Raw genomic sequence first — 13,070 nt, forward strand, 5'->3', positions numbered from 1 at the left:
TCCCGATCACACTCATACTAGATTAATAAATTTCGGTCCACATAACTATGGCACACGGCCAAAAGCTCAATTATTAGCTAAGCCCAATTCACGACTTTGATACTTAATTTATTATTTAATTAACGTCTTACTTGTAATTATTATTAGAAATGACTTTAATCAATGATTTAAATTACATAAATTATTCTCATAAATCATTATCAAAATACGGGTTATTACACCACTATTGAAAAACAAGTAACCATACATGGTAATTGTGGCTGTACCATTACGGATACATTTAACCTTAAAATGATCACATATGTCCATTTAGAGTTTGAGACGAAAACGAACCGTATAAACAACAATTGTCGAAAAAAAAAAAAACGTATAAACAAGAATTTGCGCTCAAATACGCGTACACTACTCAAGTGGATTGCCGACTTACATTATTTTGACTTGGATTATCTTGAGTTCTTGACTTTGTGTGCCGGCTTTGAACCAAAATCCTACGCTAAAAACTCCAACCCCAATTTCTCCGGCGATTCTCCGGCGACGTTCACTTCAACATCGAATTTCTCAATTCCAATCCACTGAGGTTCGTTTTTCTTACAATTAATCTCAATTTCAATAACTATATACACTGAGGTTTTATAAACGCGTAAACCCTAGATTCAATCGCCACTCAATTTCCCCCAATTGCGAGTTTAATTACTTGATTAGCTACAGAAATTAGTATAATTGATTAGTTAACAATGAAAGGAGCCCGGTCGAACCGGGTAGCGACTACTGAACCGCCGGATGACTGGGTGAACGGTTCTTGGACCGTGGATTGTATTTGCGGAGTGACTTTCGATGACGGGGAGGAAATGGTTAATTGCGACGAGTGTGGGGTTTGGGTGCATACTCGTTGTTCTCGTTACGTTAAGGGGGATAAATCATTTGCTTGTGATAAGTGTAAGAGTAAACGGAGGGTGAGTAGTAGTGTTGCTGATGCTGAGGAGACCGAGGTTGCACAGTTACTCGTTGAGTTACCGACTAAAACTATGCGTCATAGTCATCATAGTATTAAGATGAGTAGTAATAATAATGTTGGGTCTAGTTCTGGTTGTTTGTGGGCTGAGCGTCCCTTAGAGGACCGTGTTCATGTGCAAGGAGTTCCTGGTGGGGATGTTGACTTGTTTAGCTCTAGTGGGAGTGCGTTTCCCGTTCTTGTTAGTTCACAGCTTTGGAAGTGTTCCGGGTATATTCCAAAAAGGTTTAATTTTCGTTATACGGAGTTTCCTTGTTGGGAAAATCGGGATGATGGGACTGAAAATGTTGCTGTTGTTGATAAGAAGACGGCGCTTCCTCCTCCCAATTCGGGGAAACAAAATAAAAATACGCTGCTTCATGTTTCTAGTAAGAGGTTTAGGGAAGAGTTGAAAGATGGTGTTGCGAAGAAGAAGATTAAATCTTTTCATAAAGAGCATCAGCCGCAGCACGAGAGTAAGCGAGATAGGTTACCTGCTGCTAATACAGGTAACGGTGTGTCCTTATTTATGTTTCAATCCATCTTATTGTTTTAGTGTTTGTTAATGTTCACTGCATAGTTTTGTTTGGTAATCTACTGTAGTTGTCCATGCTACAAGTACTACCACATTGGGGCAGGGTTTCGGAAGCAAAACTCACAAGGTGGGAAATAAGGCAGCAAGGAATCTAGAAAAGTCCAAACAAAATGCAGCTGCTGACGACGGGAAATTTGCAGTTAAGTCCTTTGAGGACTCTGTCCTTACTACTTCAGCTGATAAGTCCGCTCTTGATCATACTTCTCAGCTTCGCAAATCCACTAGAAGCACCCTAAAATCGTTGTCTTCTCAAGACAAGGATGATGTTTCTGTTGGGACCTTTATCAAGAAAGAGGTATGTACAAAGGATTTTAATGGACACTATTTCACTTTGTTACGTGTTGTTAGGTTCTTGTGAGAGACTCATTTTCCATTTTCCTCCTTTATTTTTATACAGCTATTTTGATTATAATCAATAGCCTTTTGGCTTGTCTGTAACGGTGATCCGTTCGTGGAGTTGAAGGAAATTTTGTGCATAAGCCCTGTATTATTACACAATATAGTACGTTTGGCTTTCAAGAGGAGTCACATTGAAACGATATACACTATGGAGATTGCGTATACTTTGTTGGATTTGTGGTTGTAGTAGGATGAATTAAGTAGTACATGATTTCATTGCGGGAGTCAGTGTGACATCTGATATGAGCGTAAGATTTGGAATTCGATTGTGTATGTTAAGCAAAGGGATAAGTCTTGCAAGCATGACATTGGCTAACTTGGTATTGATGAAGTGTGGTGTCTGGTAGAGCCCAGTGGATATAGAACTCATCTTGATGTTCGAGCGTGTATATTGTTTCACCCACCTTTTGCTTCTTTGGTGTTCATTTGTCTAGTGTCCTTGATATGTTTTATCTTAGGTCGCTCCTATTCATCTGTCAATCCTGTGCAGATTGCTTTTTGACCCACAGTAGAGTCCAAAATGCTGATGCTATCATGTACATGCACAACTAAGTAATGTATATGTTGCATCCTGTTGTTTAAATTTGTCAATTTCCAGTCCTAGCTTATATATGCATATACTCATACATCGAACCCCTTATAGGGTAACTTGTGCATAACATGTAAAATGACAAAGTAAAGTTGATTTATGTGTGGTGCGTACTTGTCAATCAAAACAAAATGTCAAATTATGAGTAAGTGGAAAGTATTTCAGCTAACTCTGTAGGCATAATGTTAAACCCAGCTCATTCCTTTCTCCTTTTTTTACTTTCGCTATTTGACAGCCAGATCACTATCTCATTTAAAATGTCTTGTTAGCTTGTTTACTGTTACTTGGCTTAAAAGTGATATTTGAGGCATGTGATACATTGCAGTATGACGTACCCTTAAGTGAAATTAGTTAACAAGAATACAACTATACAAGTGTCCTTACTCCTCCATAATACTCCCTCCTATACTTCAGAAGGTTCCCACTTTTAGGAGGGAGGAAATTTAAGAAATCTGCTAATGACAATATTACCTATACTTTTACCCGTCTCACCAACCCTCATGACCTCATCCGCCTCCTCCTCAAGATTAACCCGTCACCTACATCCACTACTATCCACCTCCGCCCAACCTAAACCACTAGACTTCACCCACATCAGCCACTATAGTCACCCACTCACACCACCCACTCGCCAGCAATTGGCTTCAGATCAAGTGTCCTCCGCCCCTTGTCGAGCAAATCTACCATGTTAGGTGGTTTGATGGTGGGTTGGGATTGAATGGGTTGTCTATGAAAATGCTAAACTTGGAGTGTGAGGTGGTTGCACTGGTTGGTGGTGGGGTTTCCAGGTCAAGGGGTAAGTAGGGGTGGGGTTGCGGTGGGTTTGAGTGGTGTTAGGATGTCGCGTGGTGGAATGTTGGGTGAATCTGGTGCGGTTACATGCGGTCACAGGTCACCCCACCACCAACCGAGCCAATTTGAGCTCGAGCTCTGGAAATGAATGGAAACGGAAACGGCTCGGAGTTTTCCGAGCTTAAAAAATTAAAGCTCAAAATCAGCTCGAATTAGGCTCGAGCCCAATTTTATTTTAGCTCAACTCGAGCTCGTTGAAATAATTATTTTCTTTACTTCCCTTCACTTTTAAATCATATTTAAAATAGCTTCAAATATTAAAGCTCAAAATCAGCTCGGATTAGGCTCGAGCTCAAAAAATTTAAGCTCAACTCGAGCTCGGTTAAATTATTAATTTTTTTTTTTAAATCATATTAAAAATAAATATATTTTAAGAAAAATGCAAATGTAAAATACTTGTCAAATATAATAAAAAGATAATCATAAATGCTAAATAACATTTTATTAAAAACAAAAACAATTGTAAAATGCTAAGATTAAATAATAAAAAATAAAACGAGCCTAAACGAGCTTGCTCGAATCAGCTCGGATTTGTTCGACCTCCGCTCAAAATCGACTCAGAATCAGTTTTCACCGATTTCAAACGATCATTTAAAGCCCTAAGTTCGGTGGTTTCTGGGTGTAAATGTGTAATAGTGGTGCAACTCATGAAATCATGGATGGGTTAGGGTTGGGGTTAGACTTGTCAAACACATTAGGTCATGTCTGGTTCATGATGACATTAACTTGGTCATTATCATCCCTTTTCGTATCCAATCCTATTACACAAACGGGTCAATGGCATATGCCTTAACCCGACCCATTTAATTTTTCTATAACTACTCTCGCATGTTCAACCCATTTATATTTTTAAGCTGTTCCTTTCAACCCATTTAACCCGAATTCCCTATTAACCCAACTAGCATATATATATATACCGTTTAACCCAAAAATGCTGAATGTTATATCTTAATATTTGAATAGGTTAGGTAGATTTTTATGGTTGGTGGTAGGGGTTTCTAGATTAAGGCCTTAAGGGGTAAGCAGGGGTAGGGTTGCGGTGGGTTTGAGTGGTGTTAGGATGTCGCGTGGTGGAATGTTGGGTAAATCGGGTGTATTGCGGTTATTCGTGTCGTATTCGTGTCGAAAGATATAACCCTAACCCAACCCAAATAATTCCGCATCTTGAACATGTTTTCCCAATTCTTAAATGGGTCATGGGTTACAACATCTTAGCTCGAGCTCTCTAACTTTGTGTCGGTTTTTCGGTCACACCGACAATTGGAAATGTGGAACCTTCCAAGAATAGGAGGGAGTATGATATAGGTAATCCCAAAAGCAGTCATTTTTTTTGAATCTTTTTTGTTACCTCAAACCTTCATTCCTTAACAAGTGTGCAACTCTTACTAAAATTCCTTCACTGTGGTCCACCTTGTACATTCCCTTTTTTAGATCCTACTTGAAACACTTTATAAACAATTTTTCCTCTATGGCTGAGATCTGAGACCGCAGTTCTGGCCTGCGACTGCACATCTAGTTTTACAAAATTTTCAGCTGATCACATTATCATAAGCAGTAAGATATAGACTTCAGCTGTCAGCTCCTCATGCCTGGTACTTTTGCCCTATTGTGTCGCATGGTCTTTTTTATAAGCGTAATGCTGACTTGCTGATGCCATAGCAGGGGCTCGTTGTATCTGTGGATGAAAGTCAAGCAACAGATTCTGAGAGTCGAGCTTTAACAAGTGATGTGCCAAAGTCAAAGCCTATCATTGATGAATCAATGCATGCTGATTCAGAACGGAAAAATACTGAAATTGTTAGGAATTCAGAAGCTATCATTCTTCCCGGAACTGACCAGTGTAGTAATGAAAGAAAGTCGGACGTCCCTTGTGATAATCCAAAAGAGGTTCTGGCAAGCCATCTTGATGGCATCAATATCAAATCAGACTCCAGCAATTTGTGTGAGCATGTAATGTCCCCTGATAAAGAATGTAAAGGTTCTAAATTAAGCGAAGTAGCAACTACGTCTAAACCTTCAGAACAGGATGCAAAGGACAATGTCAATGGTTTAGAACCTGTGACCGACTACCAGTTTGGCGGAAATGATGAAATCACTGATATTCGATGCAGTGCAAAACTTGAATGTGAGGCATCAGAAAGCTCCATTAATATGCAAAAACTTCTTCATGATTCCAAAGAAGCTGCAAGTGCAGGACAGACACCCCAACCAAGTGGAGCAGCACCATCACCACGGAATCATCACAAAATCTCATTTTTTGGGAAGTCATCATCTACCTCTCCTGCTATTGTATTTTCCAGATCATATACCTCTGACAAAAGTAGGAGTGGAGGTTCTCAAAATCATAGTTCGGTTGGCAACTGTTCGATGCCAAAATCTTGTGTGAATACGAAGAAGGAATATGCACCGGTGGATACGGCGAAAAACGATGATAAACATGACAAGTCAATGAGCACATTGAAAGATAATTCAAAACCCTGTTTTAATTCCACCTTGAAGTCTTCACAGCCAAGCAGGACCACTCTGAAATACCATGCATCCGCTGGGAAGGACCCATTGAGGCATTCATCTTCTAAAGTATCATCAGTTGATAATTCCCCGCTTTCTCCTAGTAGTAATGAGCCTGCTGGAGCTCTGCAGAGTGAGCATGCTTTGCGTGGCCAAAATAAAAATAATTCTTCCGGGGGCCAGCAGCGAGGTGAAAAAGTTCCGCAGTCAAATTTACAGCCATCGCCCAAGTCAAATCAACCAATTGGATACCCACTAGCTTCGTCAAATTCTCCTGCAGGATTAAGTGACGAAGAGGTTAGTTTAAGATACTTTTCTATCGAGTGTTTGGTTATTTCTCTCTCCTCCCTATTTCTCCCTAGGCACAATACATACGTGAACATAGTTACACCCTTGATTAGCTTTATTTAATTCACACATGCTTTACGTACTAAGGTTATTGTTGGCTTGTTGCTACTATTTATCGTTGGTGATTACTGGAAAGAAGGTTATAACACAATTATTGGGGGGACTGGTGCAGCTTGCTTTGCTTTTACATCAGGAACTTAACAGTTCTCCTAGAGTTCCTCGAGTGCCACGTGTACGTAATGTTGGGAGCTTACCTCAACTACCTTCTTCCTCTGCGGCAAACTTGTTAATGAAACGTACTTCCATTTCAGGAGGGAAAGAGAAAAATACGGTAACATCGTTGTTCCTTTTTCTAATCTCTCTATTTTTCTTATTAGAACCTTATTTGTTTTGGTAATCAACTTTGCAACAAGATGATATTGTTCCTCCTCTAGTACATGTAAACTAATATGATGGGTAACGTTGTACTAGTTTTCAAGAAGAAAAAGTAGGGACGCTCCCAAGGATGAGGCTCGTAGTTCTCGTGAACAGGACAGTGAAGTTGGTAAAATTGATCGGGTGCCCTCGTCTCCTGATTCATCAAAGCAACCAGACATTTTTAATCTAGCTGAGGTTAATACTGATTCTAATGCGAGAAAATCTCGGATCTCTTCGTCAGCTGCAAGTAGTGGCCCATTAACTACTGACGCTGCTGAATTGAAATCTTCATCAGTAAATAGTCACGAAGATGAGACAGAAGCACATAAAAATCCTGATGGGACTTATCGCACTTTACCAGGTAGCAGCACTATGAATTCTATGTTATTTTGCTTTTGAGTTACACTTTTGGGATTTGGAGGGAAGGAAAGGAAAGGAGATGTAAAAGGGATTTAAAATCCCTTGTTTACTTAGCAAATAAGGGTGGAGGGAAATTGTATCTAAACATCCCTACTTCGTTCCCCCTCCCCTTCACTGTCCTCCCTTAACTTGCATCCTCTCTCCTCCCTTCCCTCTTAGTTTGCTATCCAAACAAGCGCTAAGAGGTGGTTTGGATGCAGGGAACTCGAGGGAAAGGGAAGGGAAAGATACAAAATTCTTTGTTTAGCTATCAAGTAGGGTTTGACGGAAATGGACAATGAAAATCTTCCCAACATAGGTAGTTGGTGAGAAATCTTCCTTGATCCATAGTCCTTTCCCCCTTCTCTCTCTCTCTTTCGTTCCTTCCATTCCCCTTCCGTTCCCAAATGCTGCCAAAACATAATCATTATTAATTTTACTTGTTTCTCTTTACTTTTAGGATTGATTTCAGAGATCATGGGAGCAGGCAAGCGTATGGCATATGAAGAATTGTGTGACGTTGTCCTTCCAGTGAGTTCCTTTATGTGAATGATGCTCCTAGTGTTTTGAATTTTTATACCATGCTGATTGTCGTGAAATGTGTGATTTTGTTTCATTTACAGCACTGGCCACACTTGAGGAAGCATAACGGTGAGAGGTATGCATACTCCACTCACTCTCAGGCTGTTCTAGACTGTTTGAGGAATCGCGCTGAATGGGCACGGCTTGTTGATCGTGGTCCCAAGGTATATGCTAGCTGCTTCTGGTTTCATAGTATTCCACTCTCTTTCAGATATGATTTGGTCAGTGTGCATCTTGTGGCCTACACATTCTGTAGTTATTTTGATTTTAGGACTACTGACCAACACTTCTGCACTAGTTAAATTAGAGGCAAGTTTAGTGCATTTAGAGTCTTGAGGTGGCATGTTCATTACTATCGGATTGTTGAGATATTTTTGTGGATGGTGATAGATAGTTACTGGTTTCCTTAATAATAGACCCTTGTGAATTGTGATATAATATATTAGCTGCTAGAGTCACCTATGACGAGTAGGATGCATTATGCATCAATTTATTATACTACACGGAGTATTAATTTGGAAATTTGTCTGGACCAGACCAGTTCAAGTCGGAGGAAACGGAAGATTGATGCTGAGCTTCTTAGCTCCGAATCAGAGGATGAAAACCATAAAGACGGTGAAAGCAAGAGCTTTGAGTCAAATAAAGAGGAATTTCCAAAAGGAAGGAGAAATGCGCGTAAACGCAGGGGACTGGCCCTGCAAGGAAGAAGTGTCCAAGATGGTCAGAAGAAACGAAAGGTAGAGGTAGGGTCGTCTTGTGACTCTGGTTCGTTTTCCAACTCCAGTGAAGACAGTGTATCTTCTCAAGATGACAGTCAAGGAAGCGAAATGGATGTTGCTAACACCGAGGTATCTGCCAGTTCACAGGAGATGGGAGCGATGTCCTGAAGATTCGGTTTACACTGACTTGCCGAGTGAGAAACTTTGTTAGATGTGAAAGGTTGTCAGGGAAGATGCTATGCTTTTTAATCCTCCGATATACTTTACCGTTGTGATTTAGCCATTATATGGATGCGATTGTATCGGAGGTAACTGGGTCGTTAGATGATTCTACTGGATCATGTTATTCTGAAGAAGCGTCAGACACAATACTCAGTGTTTAAATCCAGGAAATGTTGTGTCCTTTCTAATGTAAAATAGGTGGGTGGCATGTAAATGTGATAGTAAGATTACACAGTGTAGTGTGGAGTTGAATCTTGAGACGGGCGATTTAATTGAAACAAAACCCAGCAAGGAATCATTCGTATTTTGTTGTTAAAAATGGAAAGTTAATTGTTTACTGATCATACTGTTGAGATCTTGGTATAATGAGATTCAAATTGTAATTTAAGTCAGTCATATGTCCGTTGGGGATACTGTTAAGAGATATAGGTCTAATGGTTCAATCAACCAGCACAATTTTAAAGGCCGAATATCATGAGAACACATACGGAATTTTAATTACAAAAAGTTTATTAGTACAACCATAATTAAACATGTAAACAGACTAACATATAATTTTGAGTTTGGAGTTTGAATTGAGCTTAAATTAAAAAAAGTTGTATTAATAAATCTGTTTTATATATAATGTGAAGGAATATAAAACGGCCTTTTATAAGATGATAAACATTTAATTTTCTGATATGATAAATTGAATTTCTCGTGAAATTTTAGTAAGAAGTTTAATTTCACCTATTGTGTAACTTTTGGGGCCTATCACTCCAATTTAAATTTAATGGTTAAATTTCACAATGGTACAAAGTAAATAAGCTTGATTACCACCTTCGGGATACTTGTGTAAGATGGTTAGCCGCCAACCACCGCCTCCTTACCACTGTCCTTCCCAGCCTCAGTTAGCCGCCAACCACCGCCTCCTTTTCTCACTTCCTTTGACCAATGATGCCCACCACACTTAAATAGCAAAAAAGAAAATACAAAATATTTATAAAAAAAAGGAAAAATAAAATAAAAAAATGAAACATGTAGAAGGAGTAACGTAGTTGTTCATCCTTAACAGTTCACATGTTCTAAACGCTATGTGGTCTACGTCGGCGACGGCAATCCTACTATGTCGGCCATCCCTTAACCTAACGCCGGCGACGATTTAAACAAACCCTAATTTAGTTAGTGTAAATCAATTTCTTAATTTGATATAATATAATTAATAAAATAAAAAATTAGAATTATTATTTAATCAATATGAGAATTAACATCCAAAATTGTCTAATTTGACGCATTTAATTAGTTTTGCGAGGGAGAGAATTAGAGAGACTTAGAGAGAATTAGGCAAAGGGCATATTATGGAAAAATAATGAAAAAAAAGTCGATGAATGAGTAAAACCCGTACATGAATGAACAACTACGTTAAATTTTATGTCGTCAATGAATTTTTCGAGCATCGGTATGAATATCGATTGTGTTATTTGATGACATAATGTGTGAAATTTTAGGGTAATTGTGATTCAGGCCAATATTTCCCTTTTTTTAATGTTTCATTTATTTTAAGCATATCATACCTACAAATTGAGTCATTTTTTAGTCTTTTCATCGATTTACAGCATCTGATTGGGATCACTAGTCATTACACCGTTTTACGATAGATTTGCACATATGATGGGGAACCAGGGAGGTGAAATAATTTTGTAACAATGGAATCAAAATCAAATGTAAAGTTAAATTTTATCAACAAAATTTTTAACTCATGGAATTATTCGTTCAGAATAGCGCTTATGGTTGAGTGAGGCAGGTCACGGAGGAGAGGCGAAATGTTGGTCATGGTTGTTGATGGTGCTATTGCTAGTGCATGACGATGGTATCTACTGATGTTGTTATGCTATGGTGGATTGGTGGGTTAACGGGTGGCCAAGAAAAAAAAGTTGTTATCTCATCTTTCACTGCTTACAAATTGACAAAATAATAGCTTAACATCAATTTGATAATTTGTTAAAATTGATTCCGACCAGCCACCATAACCTTGATTACGATTTTATGAGATTGACTCGAATGAAAGATTAAGCCTTAGTAAGCGTGTATTATTGGTTTTACATGTAAGGCTCTCAAGTGTATTTTGATATCAAGAAAGAATTTAAATCTAAATCTAATATAAACTGTTTAAAAATCTCCCAAAGATGTGTTACTGTTCCCAGAACAGTAACTTTGTGCTTTTCTTACCATTTTGCCCTTCCTTTTCATTCTTATTCTTTTCGTTCCTTTCGTTCTCTTCTCTAATTATTATTGCCCAAACTTCTTCTTCTTCTTCTTCTTCTTCTTCTTCTTCTTCTTCTTCTTCTTCTTCTTCTTCTTCTTCTTCAGTGTTTGCCTTAATTTCTCATCTGCTTCTTCTTCTTCAGTATTACTCTCTCTCTCTCTCTCTCTCTCTCTCTCTCTCTCTCTCTCTCTCTCTCTCTCTCTCTCTCTCACACACACACACACACACACACACACACACACACACACACACACACACACACACACACACACACACACACACACCTATGGGATTCATCAGCTGCCCTTTTTTTTTACTCGGCTCATACTCTTTGCCATCTCCGGCTCCGTATGTTTTGCAATTTTCTCTTTGCTTTCTCGATTCTTAATTAATTGTTTTTTCAGTTAGGGTTTCTTGATTGTTAATCGATCAGTTAAGGTTTCTTGATTAGCAAGTATAAAGTTACCTATGTGTATTTAGCTTATAATCTAAGATTTTGTTTAATTATTTATGAGTAATTCTTCAGTTACAGATTGTCCATTAATTGCATGATGCTTAATTACATGTTCTGGGTTATTTATAAGGTGATGGCTGCTGTTAGTTCAGGTTCGATATTTGATTTAACTTGTTTTTTTTTTATTTAATTATTTAGGTGTTCGGATGATTTTTACGTTGTGTTTGAGTTGTTTATTTGTAATTAGTTGTCCATTTTTATTGATGGATGAATCTACCACAATATTTATCTGTTCATGTTATCAATGGATTTTCCCAAGTACATTGCATATATATTATAATAATGGTAGGATTCATCATAACTCATAAAAAAGGAAAAACTCTCCAAACACCAATGCTATTTTGAATCTGTTTTTGTTTTTTTTGTTCTTTTTATGTTTGCGAACCCCTATCCGTTTGGGACTAAGAACTTGTTGTTGTTATTGTTTTGTTACTTAGCTTAGGTAGGCAAGCAACATCCTAACTCTCAATGTCGGAGATTTCTTATAAACCCCACATTTTCTTTCATCTGGTAACTTTATTAATGCCTTCAGATATGTCAGGACCAGTTTTAGGAATCCAGTGTCTTTTGGATTCAACAATAACTTTAACACCTCCTTCTTACCCGGCCAAGGTAAGCGGGAGATGTCACCATCTCGGTTTTCCGAGCCAATGCTATCGAAATTACAATTTAGAACACTTATATAAATAACACGTTTAGTTAATTACATAATGAATAAAAGAACAATAAATGTAAACTAGACATTATACAACTCAACTATCAACTCTGTCGACTATCATCTAACTATACAACTCAACTCCAAGGTCCGAAGCTCGTCCCATCTCTTGCGTAATACTAAACCAAACCGGTATACAAATTGCTCCCTATATGATCGAAAATATCATACGGATCAACACAGGCCACCCCGGAAATAGGTGAAAATTTACACACAACCAACACATGTTAGTTTCAACAATATAAGTACCTGAACATGACACAAATGTATGAGTATGCAATACGATATAAAATGTATAAGACACGATGTTACCTCCAATACAACTACACAATTATCTCACCGATACCAGGGACACACTCACGGTACCACAACCGGTGACGACACCGCAGCACCGCCCACCAAACAGCCCGACCGCAGTCCGTAACAAGGTTCTCAGGACAGACCCATGGTATCGGACTCGGGTGTTAACCGGATCCCTGCCAGGCGTCATGCCTCAACCACACGAGTCCCTCCATAACTCAAGTCATTAATGTGCACATCCTTCTTGGAATGGGAAGCTCTAAGAGGCGACCAAGCGTAAGACGGTCTCCCAACCGCTTTACGTCTGCTCAACAACCACCATATCCTTAAACATATACAACAAACACAATAATGTAATATGAAATACAATAAATCAAAATACGACTAATTATGAGACACACTTCCCAAACATGCCATGAGTTGTAACACCCCCTTCTTACCCGACCAAGGTAATTAAGAAATGTTACTATCTCGGTTTCCCGAGGCAGTGAAATCGGAATTACAATTAAGAAACTTTATTAAATAAATAACAAGTTTAGTTATTACAAACATAAACTAATGAATAAATGAAATACAACTCGTCTATGACTATGTCATCTACTTAATGACTATATACTCGACTCCAAACTCCGTAGCGCTGCCCAAATCCCGATCACGTCAATAAGCAAACCTGTA

The 13,070-nt window shown here is 38.5% G+C and overlaps 1 protein-coding gene across 10 annotated transcripts; it reads left to right on the forward strand.

The window, feature by feature from the left end:
• Positions 1-308: 308 nt before the first annotated feature.
• On the forward strand, positions 309-8,965 carry LOC141653677 (uncharacterized). Of its 10 annotated transcripts, none has more exons than XR_012547485.1 (9): positions 400-1,500; positions 1,595-1,881; positions 5,089-6,231; positions 6,455-6,613; positions 6,754-7,060; positions 7,320-7,424; positions 7,559-7,629; positions 7,722-7,844; positions 8,217-8,965. XR_012547485.1 is itself a non-coding variant. In XM_074461510.1 (8 exons), the coding sequence occupies exons 1-8, from the start codon at positions 735-737 to the stop codon at positions 8,565-8,567; spliced, it is 3,210 nt and encodes a 1,069-aa protein (XP_074317611.1). In that variant the 5' UTR covers positions 309-734; the 3' UTR covers positions 8,568-8,965. The 10 variants fall into 10 exon arrangements, 5 of the variants coding, with proteins under 5 accessions (XP_074317611.1, XP_074317612.1, XP_074317614.1 ...); XR_012547486.1 differs by having other exon boundaries at positions 418-1,500; positions 7,320-7,417; XR_012547483.1 differs by having other exon boundaries at positions 421-1,500; positions 5,086-6,231.
• Positions 8,966-13,070: the final 4,105 nt, after the last annotated feature.

The sequence above is a fragment of the Silene latifolia genome, chromosome 4, assembly GCF_048544455.1.
Source record: "Silene latifolia isolate original U9 population chromosome 4, ASM4854445v1, whole genome shotgun sequence".
NCBI classification, from domain to species: Eukaryota; Viridiplantae; Streptophyta; class Magnoliopsida; order Caryophyllales; family Caryophyllaceae; genus Silene; species Silene latifolia.